Raw genomic sequence first — 24,460 nt, forward strand, 5'->3', positions numbered from 1 at the left:
GTCTGTGCTGATCACGTATTAGTGTTCAGCAACCTCAAAAACCTATAACTAATCCGTTTGCATTAATGTAGTACCAAATAGCCTCGAAACTCCAGGAGCGCATTTCATTGACCTTGGAAACCAGGTTCTCTGGGAGTCGGTTCTGGTGGCATATTCGTGTTTAACGACCTCAAAAAAACTTCCAGTAATTCATTTGCATCCATTAAATGCCGAAAACCATCGAAACTCTAGAAGATGACGTCCCTTGCAGTGGCCCTGGCCACCACGTCCTCCGGATTCGTGGAATTCTGTGGAATATTCGTGTTTAGCGATCCCAAAAATCCATGAGTAATCTGTTTATATCAATTTAATGCCGAAAACACTCGAAACTCTAGAAGATGACGTTGGTTGAAGGTCAAGGTCAAAGTAAAGGTCGCCATTGGATAACCAGGAAAAATCCTAGACTACTAGTACTTTTCCTTGATCCAAACTTCTACATGTTGCCAGATAACCAGTAAATCAGGGAATTGGAATACCCAGTAAATCTTATAATTTTACAAGTTTGTGTCTCTATATCTTGAAAATCCTTCAGGATGCTTCAAAGAGTATTTTCCCAAAGTATGAACGAAATCCACTGGGACCTAATTTCCATAAGGTTTGTGCGGGGTACTTTGGATAATGTTCTGTATATTTTGTTTTCTAAGGATTGGAATTAGCCCTTTTGTAGTTTTGTGTATGATCTATTTGTGACTGGTTCTTGAATTTTCTCCTGACATTGTGTTTTCTCCATGACTACGGTTACATTGCCTTTTTCTGGCGGTAAAATTATTATGAACTCATCTTCTTTTAAAGGTTTAATATCTTTAAATTCTGACACAGTACTTCGTATTCTTCTGTTTCATCAGTCAACGGTGTATAAATGAACTAACAACACCGATTCTGATAAAAAATTATGGGGAAGTTTTTATGTTATATTGTATATAGTCAAACTAAAACATAATTTAAAAGTGACTTACTTTATTGCAGATAACTGCAGGTAATTGTTGGGGATCTCCAACGAGAATGAATTTATCTACGTTCAGCATAATCGGAAAAAGACATTCTATTTCAGTACACTGAGTAGCTTCATCGATAATACAAGCAGTGTATTTTACGTTCGATCTAAAAAAATATTATTAAGTTTTATGTTAACAAATATGTACACTCAACGTCACAGTTAACCGTCCACCTCGTATTTATTTTAATTTGCACAACTTGTCAATTTTGGAACTTGTCAATACCAACTACCCGTATTCCTTGCCTTCGTAGACTATGAAAAGGCATTTGATAGTATCGAGATGTGGGCCATAGAACAAGCTATGAATAATAATTATTGTAGAATAGATTCGAGATATAGACAACGAATACATAACATATATAAAAACGCAACTTTGATAGTACAACTAGATGAAAATACAAATCCCATCCCCATTAAGAGAGAAGTTAGACAAGGAGACGTAATATCTAGTCCGTTCTTTAACGGTAAAATATTGCAAAACCTCTAAATTTTAAAGAACCGCTTGGATTGACATGAACTTTGGCATACACATAGCTAACAAGTCAAAGAAAAAAAAGTGATATTGTACCGATATGTGCTTTTGCCCTGGGGGGGGGGTTTTCACCCCCTCTTGGGGGTGAAAAAATATTCGTCCAAAGAAAGTCAGGAAATGGATAAACTGGCTAATTTTACGTAACTTTTGTTCTATAGAGTTTTTTCACTAAGTCAATACTTTTCGAGTTATTTGGCAGTGAATATGTTCATTTTTCAACAAAATAACCACGCTTTTACGTTTTTCGCAAATAACTCAAATAGTAAGTATTTTGTCGAAAAAACATTCTTAGCAAAAATATAGCCTGTAAAAAATTTAAAAAATGGTGTATATATCACGTCTCTACACCTAGTAGAAGCAGAGTTATAGCTAATGAAAAATAGGTTGATATTCGTCAAATTCCAAATGGAATACTTTAACGTGAAATAACCAAAAATGAAGCACATTTCGGGGAAAACTCTTTACAACTTATTTAAAGTGTTTAAAAAAGCTTCATTTTTGTTTTATATAAAAAAAATTCTAGCATCAAAAGTAAACAAGTTAGGCTCAAAATAAAGTTAGTCCCTTTTTTTTTGGTAAAAAAATCGGGAAAATCACCCCCTAATTAGTATCTTAAATGAACTTAATCGTTACGACTTCACAAGTTTCTTGACTCGTGTATATATTGTTTATATGATCTGTAAGTTTCATCGGTTCAAAGTCCTTATTATTGAAAGGGCTGTAGTTAAAAGGGGTTGAACGAGTCACTGATCACGAATGTATGCAAATTTAGAAACACCAAATCTTAATCAATTTTTGTCTAACAGAAAAACAAAAAAATACATGATATTCAGAAAAGCAAATCTGACTTTTTTTGTATTACGAGATTTTTGGTACCTCTAACAATTTTTAAGTTATTTTGAAAAAAAGCATATGTTTCAAAATTTAAATTTTTAAAAATTTTACTTTGAGACCAAATTTTTTCAAAAATAAGCACTTTAAATCGATGAAACTTACAGATCATATAAACACAACATAAGTAGAATAATTTGTGGAGCGGTAACGGTTAATTTCATTTAAGTTGCTAATTAGGGGGTGGTCTTCCCGATTTTTTTTTTGCAAAAACAAAAGGAACAACTTTATTTGGAGCGTAACTTGCTTAAATTTAATGCTAGAATCTTTTTGTAAAAACAGAAATAAAGCTTTTTTAAACTCTTTAAAAAGTTTATAATGGGTTTTCCCAAAAAGTGCTTAATTTTTTGGATATTTCACGTCGAAATATTCTATTTGAAATTTGGTGAATATGAATCTATTTCTCATTGGATATAACTCTGGTTCTACGAGATCCAGAGACGTAACGCGTACACCATTTTTTTACTTTTTTATAGGCTATATTTTTGCTAAGACCGTTTTTTTTCGACAAAATACTTATTTTTTGAGTTATTTGCGAAAAACCGTCTAAAAATGTGGTTATTTTGTTGAAAAATGAACATATTCACTCGGAAATAACTCGAATAGTGTTGACTTGGCGAAAAAGCTCTATAGAACAAAAGTTACTTAAAATTAGTCAGTTTACCCATTTCCGGACTTACTTTGGACATATATTTTTTCACCTCCAAGAGGGGGTGAAAGTCACCCCAGGGCAAAAGCACACATCGGCACAATATCACTTTTTTTCTTTGACATGGAAGCTATACGTATCCAAATTTCATGTCAATCCAAGCGGTTCTTTAATAATTTAGAGCAAAAACCGTGAAAGAATGGACTAATCACCAAAACTTTTTAATCTAGCCCAGGAAAACGTATACAAAATTACAAATTGGTCAACATATGGTATCAATGTCATTGGCAACAAGTAAAATAGTCAGTTGCATTTAAAGAAAAGTAAAAAGATCAAAAGAAGGGTAATTTTGTGAGCAAACCAAACAAGCGACGTCGCGTCATTTTTAAAGTGTCAAAAAAACTGATTTTCAGTTACAATTACTATAGTGGAAGTCACATTCAGATGGCAGTGAACAGATATAGGATAAAAGTGTTGCCAATTCTACTGCCGTAATACTCATTCGGATGACTAAAGTATGTATGGAGGGTGGAATATCAGAAGTACGTGTAAATAATAAACTGTCTGACAGCTTTGAAATCAACATTGGACTCGAAACAGGGTGATGCGTTATCTCCACTACTTTTTAACCTTGTATTAGAGAAAGCCATGAGGTCGGCCGAAATAAGGACAGAACTGCTATCGGTTCAAGGTCCCAAGTTATTACGAGCTTACGCATTGAATCTTGTTGGAGACTCCATCCTATCCACAAAAGCCATTTTCAACAAGGCGGAAGGAGCAACAAGCGAAGTAGGGCTGAGGAATAATGAAGAGAAGACGAAATATATGTGTATAAATAGAACGACACGAAGAGACAGGATAGGACAAAATGTGACGATCAACACCTTCAATTTCGAAAGAGTACAACGTTTTAAGTATCTGGGGGCCGTAATCACAGGTGACAACGATGTTACTGAAGAAATAAAAGACAGAATCTAATCATCAAATCGCTTTCTATTCGTACTGGATAATCTTATAAAATCAAAAAATCTTACAAGAAGTTCCAAGATCAAAATTTATAAATCCATCGTCAGACCAGTACTAACATATGGATGCGAAACGTGGACCATGACCAAATCAAACGAAGAAAAGCTCAGACGTTTTGAACGAAAAATACTTAGAAAAATTTTCGGACCTCACCACGACATTAACACAAACCAGTATAGGATCAGAACCAACATCGAATTAAAAGCACTTTACAATGACACCAATATTGTCCAAGAAATTAAATCACAGCGATTAAGATGGGCAGGCCACGTGCACAGACTTCATAACGAAAGACTTCAGATGTGAAACTGGTATGGGAGGAGATTCCTACAGGCAAAAGACCACTTGGACGTCCCAGAATGCGATGGAGAGATAACATCCAAGCAGATCTCCGGAAAATGAACATTCCATTTGACCCTAGGTTGATGGAAGACCGAAGAAATTGGAAGAAAGTTGTACAGTCAGCCAGGACCCACCCAGGGTTGTAGCGCTGCGTGATGATGATGAATTCTACTGCCATTGTAAACTTTGCTACTTTTTTAAAATAAGCGGGGCCAAACTCAAAAAGTTCACAAAAGTGTAGTATTTTTCCATTGTACATTCATAAATATTTCCCAAATTATAATTCATTTGTAGGAACCGACCCATAACGTACGATTAAAAACTTTGACAACATTGTAGTTATTTCTGCCATATAGAAAGCACAGGCGTATCTCTAGAACGCTGCCATCTGAATGTGAAATGCAGTATAGTATTTTTTATTAGTACGGTCAAAACAAAAGTATAGCCATATAAGCAGAATGGGAGAAGGAACACTGGTAAAGATAGCACGAGATAGATCACCAAAAGGCCGAAGGTGTAGAGGAAGGCCAAGGAAGAGACGGAGTGACAACCTGGATATCTGATGAGGAGGCATCCGAAGATGGCTTCCTATTAGGGCTTCCTTTCATGTTCCAATATGTTGGAACATGAAAGGAAGCCCTAATACAATTTGGAGAAAAATGGCCAGTAGTATTAGAGAGACTGCTATTGAAATACTTGGGAAAACGTCAGGAAAAAAGTTTGAGGATAAAGAGACTTGGTGGTGGTCAAATGAAGTACAAGGAAAAATAAAAGAGAAGAGAAAATTGTATAAAAAGTGGCAAGAAACCAGATCTGACACAGATCTTCAAAACTATATGGTGGCGAAAAATGAAGCGAAAGTAGCAGTAGCAAAAGCCAAAGCAGAAGTGTATTCAAACCTATACGGTCAACTTGATACCAGGGAAGGCGAAACGAAGATATATTAAAATAGCCTAACAGAGAGCAAAGAAAGCAAAAGATTTTAATCAGATTAGATGTATCCGAGATGAAAATAATAAAATACTAGTTCACGAAAGGGATGTCAAAAAGAGATAGAGAAAGTACTTTGACAATTTATTAAATGAAGAATTTGACAGACAGCCTGTAGAGTCAACGGAGACGGTAGCAGCAATGGTCACCAAAATAACAAACGAGGAAGTGGCTCAAGCGCTTCAAAAAATAAAGGAAGGAAAAGCGGTAGGACCAGATGATATTCCTGGGGAAGTATGGAGAGCATTGGGGGAGACAGGAACAAGGTGGCTAGCAGGTCTATTTAATAGAATTATGGAAGTTGAACAAATGCCAGACGAATGGAGAAACAGTATACTGGTACCTGTTTACAAAAACAAGGGAGATATACAACAATGTACAAACTACAGGGCTATAAAACTGCTTAGCCACACCATGAAAATATGGGAAAGAGTTGTTCTGAAGCTATTTCCTTGTGGCATTTTTATGATTAACTATTTAGTGGGAAATAAGCCACAATTAAATTGAAAAAATAATTTTATTAACGTTTCGAAGCCCAAATCGGGTTTCGTTGTCAAAATACAAAATACTATTAAAATAAACAAAAATTCTTCTAATAATTTATTTAATCTGACTCATTTATATTGGCAATTCAGACGTATATTATACATTTTAAAGTAGAAGATTTTAAAATGATATCGCCAATATTTATGAGTTACGTTCCTGGGACGACTTTACTAAAAGGTAGTTCATTCGATTACATGAAATCAATCCCAACTCAAGAATATCCGTCACAAAAAAAATCATAACATGTGATCTGTCTTTAAAAAGACAAACAAATGCAACGATGACAGTAAAATTCTCGCGTTAGAGATTCCATAGTAAATCACGAGGGAAAACCAGGAAAAAACCTCGTGATACTATCCCGACATCGTAAGTATTTGGTCTTACATTTAATTTACTTTCAAAAAACTAATACCAAATTCTGACTTTAATATGTTTAAATTATAAATAATATTAATAATACATAGATCTACAATAAGTAATACTAAAATATAAAATTTGTACTAACTCGATATGTTATTTACTTACTAATCGTGGTATTTTCTTTCTACTGACTTCCTCTTTCAGTATGGGTAACCACATCCTACTGCATTCTACCGAGGAATTTGCGACACAATTGGTTTCATTTAGCATAACTAAAACCGCTTCTTTGATTTTTTTCTTTTTACTATCTGATTCTTTCAGGACTATACTTGAATCTCTCCACTGAACTCTATGTTCATTATCCCATGCGTGTTGACATATTTGAGATCTATCAAATTCTCTATTTTTAATATAAGACTGATGTTCACTTATTCTAACCTTTAATGGTCTTGATGTTTCACCTAAATAAAATTGTTCGCATTCACAAGGTATTTTATAACTGCAATTATATTATTATTATTATTATTTATAATTTAAACATATTAAAGTCAGAATTTGGTATTAATTTTTTGAAAGTAAATTAAATGTAAGACCAAATACTTACGATGTCGGGATAGTATCACGAGGTTTTTTCCTAGTTTTCCCTCGTGATTTACTATGGAATCTCTAACGCGAGAATTTTACTGTCATCGTTGCATTTGTTTGTCTTTTTAAAGACAGATCAGATGCTATGATTTTTTTTTGTGACGGATATTCTTGAGTTGGGATTGATTTCATGTAATCGAATGAACTATCTTTTAGTAAAGTCGTCCCAGGAACGCAACTCATAAATATTGGCGATATCATTTTAAAATGTTCTACTTTAAAATGTATAATATACGTCTGAATTGCCTATATAAATGAGTCAGATTAAATAAATTATTAGGAGAATTTTTTTACTTAGCAACAACATTTTTTCCACCTACCTCTACCGAAAGTATACTTTTCCGGACCTGATTGTAGGGAGCAAAGTTGTACTTTTCCTCCCTAGGGAGGAAAATATTTTTCCTCCCTAGGGAGGAAAAGTAAAAGTGACGTCATGGTATTTCATTCATGAAATATAACTTATTGACGCCCTGTATAATATCTATTTTCTATTACGAAGTATCTATACATTTTAACGTTTATTTATAAAACATCCTGTATTTTGCAGAATGGTAAAAAACAGTAAATTGTTATTTTGATTTAACAATGTTTACATTAATAATTTGACTTATATTTGACAGTTGACAGTTATATTGTACCTACTTGTTGTTTTAGTTCTAATAAATTTTGTTGGTTAGTTACATAAATAAATTAAGTAAAAATGAAAAAATTACTTGTTATTTGAGGAAGGTGGAAAACCCATATGTATAACATGGGAGTAAAGTGCCTTTTCCTCCCTTGAATGATTACTGCCCTCCGCTACGCGTCGGGCAGTAAACTTCATTCTCGGGAGGAAAAGTTACACTTTCCTCCCTTGTTATACAAATAGCTATTGTTTATTTTAATAATAGTATTTTGTATTTTGACAACGAAACCCGATTTGGGCTTCGAAACGTTAATAAAATTATTTTTTCAATTTAATTGTGGCTTATTTCCCACTAAATAGTTAATCATGGGAAAGAGTAACACCATGAAAATATGGGATGATTGACAGATACGTGAAGAGACCGAAATATCCCAGAATCAATTTGGCTTTATGCAGGGCAGATCAACAACAGATGCAATTTTCATTATAAGGCAGTTGATGGTAAAATACAGGAGTAAAGAAACAAACGCTCATATGGTATTCATTGATCTTGAGAAAGCATATTAAAAAAGAGTTCCTCGAGAGATTCTATGGTGGAAACTCAATAAGAAAGGAGTCCCTGGTGAATATGTAAAGATTGTGAGGGATATGTATGAGGGAGTAACGACTAGTGTTAGGACAGGTGTGGGACACACTGATAAATTTCATGTGAAAGTAGGATTGCACCAAGGATCTGTGCTTAGTCCGTATTTATTCTCATTAGTTTTGGACCAGATTACAGCGAAACTACAGGGTGACAAAGAAGGATAAAATTAGAAATGAGTATATTAGGGGAAGCCTATGTGTGGCACCAATTGATGCCAAAATAAGAGAGCATAGGTTAAGATGGTTTGGTCATGTTCAACGTCGAGACGTTAATCACCCAATACGAAAAATAGCTGAAGTGCAGATTCCTGGAAGGAGTAGGAGAGGAAGACCAAAGGAGACTTGGGGGGAGACGATAAGGCAGGACATGTTGGTAAAGGGAATTGACATTGATATGACTCAAGATAGAATTGTGTGGAGAAATGCAATTAGGGAAGCCGATCCCTCATAGGGATAAGGCAAAGAGAATGATGAATGCTAATGAGGCATCCGAAGATGGAACAAGAGCGAGCCTATTAAGGAAGCAGGAAGAAGAAGAAGAAGAAAACAAAAGTAGTGATCTCCGTCTGAAAACCTTTGGTGATTTCTTCTTCTTCTTCTTGCAGTACCGTCTCCTATCTGAGGTTGTCTACCATCAAAGCAATTTTAACTTTGTTGGCTGCAGCTCCCTTAAATTTCGCAACCAGGAAATCCTGCTACGTCCCACATTTCTTTCCCGAGATTTTTCCTATAGGTCTGGATCCCGCGTATGAAAAAAAAAGTTGATTAATAGCAAGCTGAAAATTTGTTAATAGCTTAAGGGTGTCTAGTCGGATAAACTGTGATATATGAGAACACTGGAACAGGGGCAGTTTTAATTGTGGAACAGGTTAAAAATTTGGAACGGTCAGACCACGAAAACGGCACATTTATTTTGTCCGACAGAATAGACTTAAACTCTCCGAACAGAGATTAAACTCTCATGGAAAAATCAGACTGCTATTTATCACCTATCATAATTCCTGTCATTTGACATATTCTACATGTTCCACTCATTAAAACGCCCATTCAGTGATAAATAGCAGTCTGATTTTTGCATGAGAGTTTAATCTCTGTTCGGAGAGTTTAAGTCTGTTCTGTCGGACAAAATACATGTGCCGTTTTCGTGGTCTGACCGTTCCAAATTTTTAACCTGTTCCACAATTAAAACTTCCCCTGTTCCAGTGTTCCCATATATCAAAGTTTGTCCGACTAGACACCCTTAAGCTATTAACAAATTTTCAGCTTGCTATTAATCAACTTTTTTTTCATACGCGGGATCCAGACCTACTACTTTTCCCTTCTCATTATGTGGAATAGATTATTGGTAATTTCTAAAAAAATTAATTAACTCCTACTTACCTTCTGTTGGTGAGAATGTAGCTGACACTGCTATTAAGCGTCGTACAAATGATATTAGCATTACTGAGTAATGTTTCTTCTGTATTTCTGATAATATAATCATACTGGTCACCTAATTCTTGTTTTAAAAATGTATTTACATCTATTTGATGGGCAACATGAGAATACTTTTGGTGTAATGCGTTTTTATTACTACTCAATATATTTTTTCGCGTAAACTCTCTAAGGGAATATCTTTTTGCTACTTCGCTCATGCTAGTTTCGGGACCCACCCTTATCAACTTAATATGTCTTCTATCATTATCTAAAAAATTAAATACGTTTTTAAAGATTTTAGAGTAGGTGGATTTTTTGATAACTACATGTACTCCCTCCCCCTTCGCATATCAGTTGGCCCAAGTAGATTGCAAAGAAAATAAGATTTGAACCAAACCAAAAGTTCAGCATAAATTTAACAGATTTTAATTCATCGAACATTTTTGGATTTCCATAATTATTATACAGGGTGTCCCGAAAAGATTGGTCATAAATTATACCACACATTCTGGGATCAAAAATAGTTCGATTGAACCTCACTTACCTATATACAATAGTGCACACAAAAAAAATATGCACATAAAAAAGTTACAGCCCTTTGAAGTTACAAAATGAAAATCGATTTTTTTCAATATATCGAAAACTATTAGAGATTTTTTATTGAAAATGGACATGTATCATTCTTATGGCAGGAACATGTTAAAATAAAATTATAGTGAAATTTATCCACCCCATAAAAATTTTATGGGGGTTTCGTTCCTTTAAACCCACCAAACTTTTATGTACGTTCCCATTAATTAATTATTGCGATACCATTACTTAAACACAACGTTTTTAAAACTTTTTTGTCTCTTAGTATTTTTCAATAAGCCAGTTTTTATCGAGATGTGGCTTCTTTTTTAATATAGTTACATAAAAATTGTATGGGGGTTTTGTTCCTTTAAACCCCCCAAATGTTTGTGTACGTTCCAATTGTGTGGTACCATTAGTTAAACACAGTGTTTTTAAAACTTTTTTGCCTCTTAGTCTTTTTTTTTTGATAAGTCACCTTTTATCGAGATATGGCTTCTTTTTCAAAATATACCTAAAAATGTAAATTATAAATAAATTTTCAGATTATTAACAGGTCTCTATAATCATACTTAACCATATACAAATATAGTCAGTCCGCTATAACTTTCCCATGAGGTACGATTCATTTTCAATCAAATTAAGTCAAAACATAAATTGAAACGAACGTCGATGTGTATATACATTTTGTATACTGTATACTATAAACTACACACATCGGCGTACGTTTCACTTTCTGTTTTGACTTAATTTGATTGAAAATGAATCGTACCGCATGAGAAAAGTTATAGCGGACGGACTATAGGTGGTAGATTCGACAAATATTCAAAATATCTCGATAAACACTGGCTTATCGAAAAAGTACAAGGAGACAAAAAAGTTTTAAAAATATTGTTTTTAACTAACGGTGCCACAATAATAATTTAATTGGAACGTACACAAAAGTTTGGGGGGTTTAAGGGAACTAAACCCCCATAAAATTTCACTTTAATTTTTTTTAAGATGGTGCTGCCATAAGAATGCCACATGTCCATTTTCAATAAAAAATCTCTAAGAGTTTTCGATATGTGAAAAAAAATCGATTTTCATTTTGTAACTTCAAAGGGCTGTAACTTTTTTTGTGTGCACTATTGTATATAGGTAAGTGAGGTTCAATCAATCTATTTTTGACCTCAGAATCTGTGGTATAATTTATGACCAATCTTTTCGGGACACCCTGTATAAAAGTAACTTTTAACGTAAAGTAAAAACTTCCTGGTCTAGTTGGTATAAAATTTAATTGATTATTCAGAACGAACGTTTTCGGAATTATCAGTCCATCATCAGTGTACTCTGTGTTCTTGCAAAATAGCCACAATGTCAAACACTGGTTGGATTAAATGTTCAATCTACATTATAAATAAAAGAAAATAATGCGACTTAAAATCGATGGCAATGGATTGCCTCCAGAAACATGTGAGTAGGTACTCTACTTTCACATAGTTTTAATGTTTGCTTTGGACCACGCTAGTCTGCCAAAAATCAACTGTCGACAATCAAAGTCATTTTTAACAGACTAGCGTGGTCAAAGGAAACATTAAAATTATATGAAAGTAGAGTACCTACTCACATGTTTCTGGAGGCAATCCATTGCCATCGACTTTAAGTCGCATTATTTTCTTTTATTTATAATGTAGATTGAACATTTAATGCAACCAGTGTTTGGCCTTGTGGCTATTTTGCAAGAACACGGAGTACACTGATGATGGACTGATAAGTCCAAAACGTTCGTTCTGAACAATCTATGTAATCCTTTTGGATTTTTAAAATTTTAATTCCTAATTAAATTTTATACCAACTACACCAGGGAGTTTTTACTTCACGTTAAAAGTTACTAACTAGATGGTATACAGCCAACTTTCAAAAATTTAAAAAAACGCAGCATTTTATGATTCAGTTAACTTTAGTTCCCGAGATATATCTAATTGGTCGTTATCTGCCTCACCCTGTACATATTATAACAATGATTTGACCAAGTTCTTTAAATACTGAATTATAACCTGTTCGATACAGATTATATTGCAGAGTAAATGAAAAATGAACAATAGTTAAATTTTTGTTCGAATTTTTGTCTCTTTAGCTGATACACAACATCAGAACAATAAAATAATTTATGATACCTATACCCGTTTTTACACTAGGACGAGTAATTCAAATTTACCGCCGTAATGCTTGTTTGTAATTGGTCCAACCTCAGGCAAGTTTACTCCACTGTTATGAAATTTTGACACTACTGCCATTTATGAAACTTTGATACTATTGGCATTTCATAAGTTAATTAAGTCATATCAGCGATTTTTTGTTTTTTCTGTGTTATTCCTCTAATTTTTAGAGTTTTAGTCTGCATTTATATAAAAACAGTTTCTTATAGAACTCTTTAGCGACATATTATGTAGTATAATATAATATTTATGGATTACCATCAAAGGCCGACATGGTCAACCAAGAAAGAAGATGTACTTTGTGATTTTTCTAGTGAAATTATTGGGTGTGAATCTGTCTTTTAAGTTTACTGCTCCTGGTTTAAAAACAGTTTATAGAAATACACGAAGACAATAACTTGTGTTCGTATAGCAAATGTAATTGGTCTTGGGGCCCACACTTAAAAAAATATTACCTCCCTCATGAGACTTTTTTATTCAGTTATTCTAGGCCTGGATCCCGCGTACCTAGTGTTGGAAAATTCTCGAGATTGAAAAATCAATGAATATTCTCGAGATTATTCTCGACATGGAGAATTTTCTGAGAATGAACCCTATGACCCACTTGGGATATTGTTGAAGATGAAATACGGTATTAGAAATCATAAAATTATATTATTATAACTCATATGTTGTTATTCGATTTTCATTTGTTTCCGAGATACGGGATGTTAAAATGGTTTTAAGGCATAGTTATTGCGCATGGTTTGACACCCAATTAAGAATTTTATATTCATCATTGGCGCGCGTACGGGTAATAGTCTGAAATTTTTTAAAGATAAAAATGGTACGCCACTGAAATATTTCAAATTAAAAATATTTCCTGAATTCATCGTTTAATTTGTGATAAAAAATCTATCTTCCGATTTTTTCATGCGACGCTTGGTTTTCATGCAAAAAATTAAGCATTCTAACGCTTACAAAGTTTTCGACGAAGTTTCTTTATGAATGTGTAGAAACTTATTTCGAATACTTTGGAAGCGTTAAGATATTTTATTTTTTTGCATGAAAACGAAGCGTCGTATGAAAAAATGGGAAGATAGATTTTTTATCACAAACTGAACAGGGAATTCAAAAATAATTTTTAATTTGAAATATCTCATTGGCGTACTATTTTTATTTCTTTAAAAAAATTCAGACCTGTACCCGTACGCGCGTCAATGGTGAATATAAAATTCTTAATTGTGTGTCAAAACATGCGCAATAACCATGTCTTAAAACCCACCAAATTTCATTTGCAAACCTCAAACGATTTTAGAGCAATAAATAAATCGTCAGTTTGTAAGCAAAATTTTAACATCCCGTATCTCGGAAACAAATGAAAATCGAATAACAACATATGAGTTATTTTTGATTATTTTTACGTATACTATACAGCCTTAAAGTTTGGCACATTCCTCCCCACTCACCCTGTATAAACAAAATACAAAAACAGAGAACACAAAATTTATTTAATAAAAAAATGAAAGTTTCTTCTTAACAACAAATAATGCAAGTAATGGATGTGGTGATTTAATCAAAAAAATATGAGGCCTCAGGTTCAGAATCTATTTCTATCATTAGCTCATCCTGGTCATCTACATTCTGCATTTCAATGTACTGGTGAGAAGTTGTGGAATTTTATTTTTCACGAGTCGTCAGCTCAGTCATGGATTGGTCTACGTCTAAAATGGGATTTAGCCGGGCTAGTTTTTGAAGCAACATGTTGCCGAAAATATATATTTGGTATGTTTTTGGCAACATTACAGACATATAATGAAAATATCGCCGTTTGGCTGAGCCATGTGGCCGAAATCTTACTGGTATTTGAACACTATTGCAGTGCCTGAGGCGTTGCCGATAAAGTCGAACTGCTGTGGAAAATTGTGCATGTTGCTCCGTATTTCCCTCTTTATTTCCTGTACTCTGTTGAAATTAAATTTGATTTTGTCAAAACATACAAAGAAAATCCATTTTGGAGTTAACCATTGAAATCCAATATGTGAGGTTTTCTCCAAAAAAAGTTTCAACCACGTGGGGAGAGTCCTGTGTTGCCCTGGGTAACATCCAGGTTTATCTATACCATCCAATGAATTTTATATAAATATGTAAAACATCCTTATTATTTACATTTAAAGGGTTTTTACCCGATACATTTTGGTGGCTCAGGCATGCAAATTTTGGCTTTTAAACACTGATGATGGATTCCTTAATCCGAAAACGTTTTGTATTGTGACCCTTATTTAGGGTATTTTAATATATACCTTTTGCAAGAAACTTGGTATTTTTATACAAAGAAAAGATGAATATGGGGTCAAATGAAATCACAATAAGGTTCATTAATGCAGTACATTTACGTCCAGACTTGTGGAACTTGGCATACTTCTGGAACTATGAGACAAATGGAAGAGTAGTCGAATGCTGTACCAACGAGGCTATGAAGGCATTGTTTTGACGGTTTCTCGGAAATTATGACAAACCACGGTAACAAATTGACGAAGTGAAGTATTAAATAAAAATGTTTTAATAATACGTATTACCTTACTCCCGAGGAAGACAAATCAAAAGACAGAAAAATTATAATAAATACATTTACTAAAAGCACTAATATATTTTTTCCACGCCTTTTTTGGACTGATACATATAACTTAAAAGATTTAGGAACGAACAACATACTGTCTCTGTGCGCATGCACGCAGAATAATAAAATTTCACTCCATATCGCGCCTAAAGAAGTATAACTTCAAAAATGTTTCATCCGGCAAGCAGATGGGTACAGGTCAAACTATATTAGGATCTTAGACTATTAGTAAAATGGAGACTTATACTACAATCTTCAATACTAAAGAAAAACTTACCGTTTAATTTGGACCTGGCCTCGGAGAGCTTTTCAATTAATGCATTTATCGCAGCATTTGAAGGAGCTGTTACGAGTAGATTAGGAGATTCGTTGCGTTGCATGGCTTTGAATATTATTTCGAATACTATACTAACTATAACAGACGACTTTCCGGTACCTGGTGGGCCGTGAATTAAATAGATACCTGGTCTGTTACCTAACGCCAATTCGGATGCCTCAGCGCATGTTTTTTGTTGTATAGAATTTAACGAAAACTAAAAAATACATGTATTTAATTATAAAATAAATTGAAAGACAGTTACCATGTTTGCTGCCATAATGTTAAAAAAAAGAGTGTGTGTACTTTGTGCGCACGTAAGAAGTTATGCTTTTATTATTATGATTTCAATGAAACAAATATATTTTAAATATTGTATGTAGTTTTATTTAAATATTAAACTAATTTTAACACTTAAAATAATATCAAAAATTAAAAATAATGTTAATCCGTCATTTTTTATGAACTGGAGCCTCTCCGCAATTGCTTTTTTCTTGAGAAATCGTAGAAAATCTAAAAAACGTCATATTTTCTACACAAATGTTTAATTTTAATTTTAATAGAAGTATAACTTCTTACGTGCGTACAAAGTACTAGGCTATTGATTATGTATTTTAGAAAGGAACTACAACGTTTTTATTGTTTCATATAGTCAATGGACCTCTATATTTGAAAAAACCGCGGAGTGCTACCATTTAAATGGGTGCGTTTTTGAGAAAGGGGTGAATTAGTCCCTAGGCACAGGGCGAATTAGGGTGAGTTCTATGCACATTTAGTGTAAACACGTCTATAGGAAAATTGTTCCAGGTTAAGTTTACTATCGAAATTTATTTATTTAACATGCTCTACAGGCCTTGGAGGCCTAGGGCTTTACAACTTAACAATAACAATTTTACATAATACAAATGACAATATATACTAATGTCTTATATTTATTATATAATTTGATTTAATGTCTATGTAAAAATTGCTGCACTATGTTTCTCCACTGTATCCTGTTTTTCGCTTTCTCTTTCCAGTCTGTAATTTCCATCGATCCTATATCTTCTTGAAACTTTTCGTGCCATCTTTTTCTTGGTCTACCTCGTCTCCTTGTCCCAACTGGTTTTCTTAATAGTATCTTCTTTGGCATTCTTGACCTATCCATCTACTATGATCTTACTATCGAAAAATCACATTTTAAAGTCAAAAACATGTTTTTTTTACAAAAATATATCCAAAAGGAAGGCAAGAAAAAAACATGAAAGATAGCAATTTTATTTTTTGCCTCTTAACTTTTTCCACGGGGATATAGGTATGGGCATTGCTTCACAGAAAAAAAAACTTCCATCCTCCCTGTTTAAAATGGCGTTTGGTAGAAGTCCCTGTGATTTACAATTTCCAAAATATGATTTTTCAAATTTCGCCACTCACAGCGATTTTGGGATATCTTCCTTGTTACTTCGCAAACATTGTTCTGTAGCTTTTTTCTACGCATTTTTAGGTATACGCAATGGTACAGTTAGTAGAAAGAGAAGTCAATTACCTTTAAAATGGCAATGTCAAAAAAACGTCAAAAGTGAAAACCAATATTTTAAATTTCTCCGAAGAAAATATTAGTTTTTAGCGTTTTTTTTTTTTCATTATAGTTCTACTGTAGTTCACCTACGATTCAGACGTGTTTATCGGCAAGAGTAAAACCAAATTAAACAATATCCGATTAAAATTGTGTTTTAGAATAGTTATTCAAATTTGGTGGTATATAAGGAAGTTTGGATAGAGTGTTCAAAACCAATTAAATGGACCTGCAAGTCGGGGGGAAACCCCCTGACCCTGTACCCCCAGATATACCTCAAAAAAAGATAAGTTTAATTAAAGATGTAAGTATGGATATTTATCCAGTCGGACAGGTGACAACCTTTAATAAAAATAACATTTGCAATGAAAATAATCCGGTAAGTACTGATAATAATTTATTAATTAATCAAAATTCGTCAACAAATGATAAAATCGACAATATTATGTCAAAAGAAAGAGAGGAATTTGTGTATGTAAGTACTGATTTAGGGCCATACCATATTTATGTTGAAAATAATACAGCTGAATTCAAAGGCAAATTAAATGCTCTCAAAATTGGAGATATAATTCTCTCTAACTTCCCGCAAATAGATAACAAAATTATTAGTATTGATTCTATAGGTCGGAATAGGATTAGAATCAAGTTAAAAGATTATAAATCAGCGAATTTTCTAATAACTCATAAAAACGATAACATTTTTGTTAAAAATAACTTTGTATTGTACATTCCAAAATTTATTCTTCATAGACAGGGCGTCATTAGAGATATTGAACAAGACTTTTCGGATGAGTATATAAAAGGTAAAATAAAACCATTTGATCAACATTGCAATTTTGAAGTTTCTAACGTCAAAAGAATAAACCGTAAAGTAGAAAAAATTACAGATGAAGGTAAGTCAATAGAATATGTAGCTACTAAGTCTTGCATTGTTACTTTTAAATCCCAAATTTTGCCAAAATATATTTCTATTAATAAGGTTATTAAGGAAGTAGAACCCTACAAACAAAAGGTACTATTATGTTATAACTGCCTCCGTTTCGGCCACCTAGGTAGTCAGTGTAGAAGTAGACCGAGATGTAGTAAATGTCAGGAATCCCACACCACAAAAGATTGTACTAGTACTGACTACCTACCACGTTGCTTTAGCTGTCAAGGAAATCACCTTACAACTAATTTATCTTCTTGTCCAGAATTTAAAAGGCAAAAAATTGTGAAGGAAACCATGAGCTCTTCCAATGTTAATTTCTTTGATGCAAATAAACAGGTCCCAAAAAATACATACGCCAACATAGTCGCTCTTAATACCTCTGCCATGGAAAATAGTGTAATTTCCTCGACAAATTATCCCCAACGGATTCAATCTGGACTTACCCCATCTAGCATAATACAGTCTCATTCTTCTCAACCCCAATTCTCGCAGACCCAGAATTTACAACCCAAATCGTATAAAAATAATTTTACTAATTACATGTTTTCTTCTCCTACATCTTCAAGCCCAAACAAAAGGCACAGGCCAATTAGCCCTAATCCCATTGAAATTTCAAGACAAGAAATTCTTTCTCAACCAAACTCATCTTTTGTCTCGGGAGGAATTTTTAATAGTCAACATTATTTAAAAAACTCAGTTGGAGTAAAATCACAATCAGAGGAATTAAATTCAACAATAAGTTTAGTTTTAGAAGTAGTTCTCAATATTATAAATAATATAAAACAAACAAACAATTTTAATGTATCAGAGTCAGAAATAGTTCAATTAATTAGTAATCATGTAAACCAACCCTTGTCTTCAAATTCGCAGACATCACAAATATGAATATGCTGCAATGGAATTGTCGTTCAGCAGTAGCTAATAAAGTAAATTTAGAATATCTGCTATATCAAAATCAAATTTCCATAGCATTGCTCTCAGAAACCTGGTTTAAATCAAAATACTATTATAATTTTAAAGGTTATAATTGCTTTAGATCAGATCGTGCAGACGGGTATGGTGGAACTGCCATTTTATTAAAATCAAACTTAAGATGTGAAGAAATAAATCTTAAAAATAGACATCCTGTCACTCATAAATGTATTTCAGTTCAAATTTTTCGAAACAAAAATCCTATTACTATTGTCTCAGTATACATTGAACCAAAAACCCAGATATCTGAAAGACAATGGTTGGAATTCTTTACAGATATTCCTAAGCCTTTTATTATTGGTGGCGATTTTAATGCCCACAGTATTGCATGGGGCTGTGAAATTGAAGACAATTATGGTAAAAAACTTTTAGAAAGTATTGATCATTGTAATTTGATATGTCTGAATGATGGGTCGCCCACATTAGCAACTAGTAACAGTCCATCTGCTATTGACTTAACATTTTGTACTCAAGATCTTTCAAATTTTTTAACGTGGAGTGTCTTACAAGATCCTCATGGATCCAATCATCTTCCGATTATCATAAACATGGAAACAGATAATACAACTTCATCTCCAACTGAAAACTTTCATAAGATCTGGAATCTTAACAAGGCCGATTGGGACTTATACACCTCTGTACTAGAAGCTGAAAATTCTCCCGGTAATTATCAACAGTTAATAGCAAACATCAATAAAGCAGCCAATTTAGCAATACCTAAGTTTTCATCTAACGTCATACATAAGAGACAAATTTCAAACCAATGGTGGTGCGAAAGTTGTAAAACTGCTGCTGATAACCGTAAAATTGCATACGGAAAATATAAACAAAACCCTACAAGGAATAATTTATTTGAATTTAAGAGACTTGATGCTGTCGCAAAAAAACTCTTCAAGCAAAAGAAAAAACAGAATTGGATAGAGTACTGCGAAAGCCTTAACTCCAAAACAAAAATCAGTGAAGTATGGAAGAAAGTAAACGCCTTTAAAAACCGCAAACAGTCCAACAAGTTTCCAATAAATCCAAATTCAAGCTGGCTAGATGAATTTCATAATAAAATATCTCCTCAGTGGGTACCTTCCCAATATTTTCCAGAATACAGCGAAACAGTTTCAAGGGATAAGTTTGGCTTAGAACAACCATTTAAATTGTGGGAGTTAGATCGAGTACTTAGTCAACAAAATAGCAGTGCTCCAGGTAAAGACAATATTTCATATTCCATGATATACCATATACCACTTCAATATAAAGTATCATTATTACATATTTTTAATGAAATTTGGAATGACACGTCACAAATTCCAGAGAGTTGGAAGGAATATATTCTAATACCTATTAAAAAACCTGGAAAACCAGAAAATTCTTATAGTTCATATAGACCAATATCCCTAGCTTCTTGCTTCCTAAAGACGTTAGAAAGATTAATAAAAAATAGAATTGAACACTGGTTAGAGCAAGAAGACATTTTCCCAAAATCTCAATATGGATTTCGAAAATCAAAATCAACTCAAGATGCGATAACTTCCTTAGTCTCATCTATACTAATAAACTTTACTGATAATGCGTATACTATGGCTGCTTTTCTAGATGTCTCTTCTGCATTCGATACCGTTAATTTGGACATTATGTATAAAAAACTAGTAGACATTGGTTTTCCCATCAACTTAGCTAGATTTCTGAGGACACTGTACACTAATAGATGGACGGTTTTAAAAATCAACAATTCCATCTCCACTCCACGTCTTACAAATATAGGACTACCACAGGGTAGCATATTAAGTCCAATGTTATATATTTTATATAATATTGATTTAGAAAATTGTATTAATAGCACAACAAAGATTATTCAATATGCTGATGATGTAGTAGTTTACACATCCCACAAATCATTGGATATATGTAAAAATAATTTTAATGTCTCAATTAAGGCTGTTCTTAATCACTATCAAAATATTGGTTTAGCAATATCAGAATCTAAAACAGAAATTTGCATTTTCTCCAGAAATCGTCAAATTCCACAAGGTCATTTGGCAGTAGGTCAAATTCAATATCCTATTAAAAATTGTATAAAATATCTCGGTACTTATTTGGATAGAAAACTTCTATGGAAGGATCACATGCATCATATCATAAAAAAGTCTGAAAATGCAATGAATATTCTACGAGCCTTTTGTAGAACTAATTGGGGTGCCGATCCAAATATAGCACTTTTATTTTACCGTACTATGATTCGTCCTATTTTCGATTACAGTTGTCATCTGTATGGAACTGCTGCAAACACACATTTGAATAAATTAGAAATACAAAAAAATAAATGTCTTCGACTTTGTCTTGGATATTTGAAGTCTACACCCGTTAATATAATGGAAGTTGAGGCGATAGAACCACCCTGGAATTTCGACGACAGTATTTTAAGTGATAAATTTATTACTAGAGCTATAGGAAAAAATACAAACTATCTGCAGGATATACATAAGTTATCAATTTTAGATCTAACTCATAAATATTGGACAAAGAAAAAATGTCCCCTTCTTGTAGATAGTTACTTGAAAATATCTCAATACCGAAGTACTTTCTATACTTATGAAAATCAAGTTTCACCTATGTATTCCCATGTATTAGAAGAAATTTTCTCAAAACAAATTAATACTTTTTTTATGGATATTAATTTAAATCCAGCCGTTTTTCAATCATTTATACTTCATAAATGGCCACATTATCAGTTTTACTATACAGATGGATCCAAAGTACAAAACAAAGTAGGATGTGCAATAATCAATATTCAAAGTGGATTTAAAAAATTATTCAAATTGCCTTGTGAATCATCGATATACACCGCTGAAATGATAGCGATACTTTTTGCTTTAAGACACATATTTAGTAACGAACCCTATAGCTGCATAATATTTACAGACAGTAAGAGTGTCGTTGATAGACTAACTAACGTACATAAGTACCAACAACTCAATCATATAAAACTGGAAATTATGACTCTTTATAATAAAATTGCAAATTTAGGAAAAAACATCATTATATCATGGATAAAGGGACACGCAGGCATTAGGGGTAACGAAATAGTAGACAGGCTAGCCAAATCCGCCCTAGAAATAGGCGAAGAACTTCCCATGAACTTACTACCCATTTCGGATATTGATATTATTAGTAGACGTCACCAAAAAGAAAATTGGCAAAGGTATTATCGAAACACGAGAACTGGTAGTAATTACAAACAAATGCGACCTGAAATTCCCATTAAAAGATGGTTTCATTCTGTATCAAATCGCCATTTCATAAGAGTTATAAATAGATTGAGATGTAATCATGCTCTTACCCCCCTTCATATGTACAGTCTGGGTCTCACAGAGTCACCTAACTGTGAGTGTGGAAAAGAAGGTAATCTACTACATATTCTCCTCGAATGTTCACATCAATCAGTAAATATAAACAAATTTTATGATAATCTTAATATATTAAAAATTCCACTTCCCGTCTACCTGAACAATTTGATTTTTTCTGAAGAGATTAATATATTAAAAACAATTTACGAACATATCAAAAATTGTAAATATAGATTGTAGCAATAAAATTTACCCTGTATTTAAGAAATTTTGTTAAAACAAAGCAGGCATGTTTGTTAAAACAAAACAAACATGTTTGTTTTGTTGTTATTTTGTTTTAAATCCTGTAGATTTAAGTAATTATTGTATATTATAATTGAAAAAAGAAAAGAACAAAAAAAAAAGAGAAAAAGAAAAGAAAAAAAACAAAAAAAAAAAATAATAAATGCAAAAAAAAAAACAAAAAAAATAAAAAATGCAAAAAAAAACTAAGAAGATGTAAACCTCCGCGAGGATGAATCGGGTTTACGTCTTAGCGTAGTAAAAAAAAACAATTTATAAAAAATAACAATAAAAAAAAATTAATAAAAAAAACAAATTAACAATATAAAAAAATGCAAAAAAAAATAAAAAAAAAAAAATAAAAATTATCAAAAAAAAATGAACAACCAAAACAGAGTATTATTTAGATAATAATTGTAGATAATAATGTTAGTTTGTTATGTATTTAGAGTTAGAAATACAGAAAAAATTCCTCTGATTGAAAAATCAAATTTGTTTGTTTTTAAAATAACAAAATGTCTGGCTAATTGGCTCGGCCAAGGCCATCAAATTCACTCAAAAAAAAAAAAAAAAAACCTTTAAAATGTTTTATCGTAGAAGGCCGTAGCTATATATTTAAGCAAGATATGGTTTTTCAAAATTTTATACTTTGAATGATTTTTGATATATTTTACGATTATTTTTAAATTTCTCATTATAACTTTTTTTATTGTATATTTGGGTATATACATTGTATAATAAAAAGGAAAGCTCATTTTCTTTACTTTAAAATGGTGTACTGTAAAAAATTCTAGGACTACTTTTAAACAAGATATGCTTTTTCAAAGTGTGACATACAACACATGCAATAGTTGGAACCATATGGAAAACTTTTTTAGTATTCATTTTATGAAAAAAGTTATTCCTTATAAAATGCTCTGCCTAGTCTGAAACCTAAAATGCAATCCTCAGATATAAAATTGTATTAATAGTGTACGAGGTATGTTAAAAAATATGGATTTGCTCAGCAGTAAAGTACCCTTTATATTTCACAACATCGAAAAGTGTTATTAAGAAAAATTATTTGGAATTAAAAATTATATTATAATATGCAGTTATGTTCTTCTAAATGAAAAAAAAATAAAAAATTTTTAAATTTTTTCAAATTACGGATACTCTTGGATATCCTACGGATATCTTGTTCATGGTTGTCAGCCGTGTAAATTTAGATCCCGGGGCACTAATGGCAGATAGCGAAGAGATCCAGAGAGTCGACAGATTCACTTACCTTGGAACTACCCTCAACTCACAATGGGACCACGTTCAAGAGATTAGATCCAGAATTGAAATGGCACGGTCTACATTTATCAAGCTGAAATCCTTGCTGTGCTGCAGTGATCTCAGTTTCGGAACAAAGATGCGGATAGTGAGGTGCTACGTTCTTCCGGTGCTACTGTATGGAGTTAAAGCCTGGACACTGACGCAAGCCACTGAAAAGCGGATTGAAGCCTTCGAGATGTGGATCTACAGGAGGATACTAAAAATATCTTATGTGGATCATGTAACCAACATTGAGGTCCTACAGCGCACGACAAAAGAAAAAGAAGTGCTTAATTTAGTAAAACAACGTAAGCTTGAGTACCTTGGTCACGTGATGAGGAACGAAGAAAAATATCGAGTTCTTCAACTCGTCATGCAGGGCAAAGTATTTGGCAGGAGAGGACCGGGACGTCGTCGTATCTCGTGGTTGAAAAACCTCCGACAATGGTTTGGGATAACCTCCGCGGAGCTGTTTCGCAGAGCAGTCAACAAAACAATGATAGCCTTGATGATCGCCAACATCCCGAGCGGATAAGGCACTGAAGAAGAAGAAAAAGATCTTGTTTAAAAATAGTCCTAGATTTTTTTTGGAATACACCATTTTAAAGTAAAGAAAATATGCTGTTTTCTATTATACAATGTATATCCCTAAATGTACAAGAAAAAAAGTCATAATGAGAAATTTAAAAAATAA

At 32.9% G+C, this 24,460-nt stretch overlaps 1 protein-coding gene across 3 annotated transcripts in view; it reads right to left on the reverse strand.

The window, feature by feature from the left end:
- LOC126885939 (uncharacterized) overlaps positions 1 to 24,460 on the reverse strand; it is a 313,786-nt gene that overhangs the window by 18,748 nt on the left and 270,578 nt on the right. For all 3 annotated transcript variants that reach the window (XM_050652762.1, XM_050652760.1, XM_050652761.1), the window contains 3 exons: positions 15,351 to 15,606; positions 9,668 to 9,971; positions 996 to 1,140 (listed from right to left, as the gene is read on the reverse strand). In XM_050652762.1, coding sequence (XP_050508719.1) covers positions 996 to 1,140; positions 9,668 to 9,971; positions 15,351 to 15,606 — 705 coding nt within the window. The remainder of the gene's footprint in view (positions 1 to 995; positions 1,141 to 9,667; positions 9,972 to 15,350; positions 15,607 to 24,460) is intronic.

Source organism: Diabrotica virgifera, chromosome 6, assembly GCF_917563875.1.
Source record: "Diabrotica virgifera virgifera chromosome 6, PGI_DIABVI_V3a".
NCBI lineage: Eukaryota > Metazoa > Arthropoda > Insecta > Coleoptera > Chrysomelidae > Diabrotica > Diabrotica virgifera.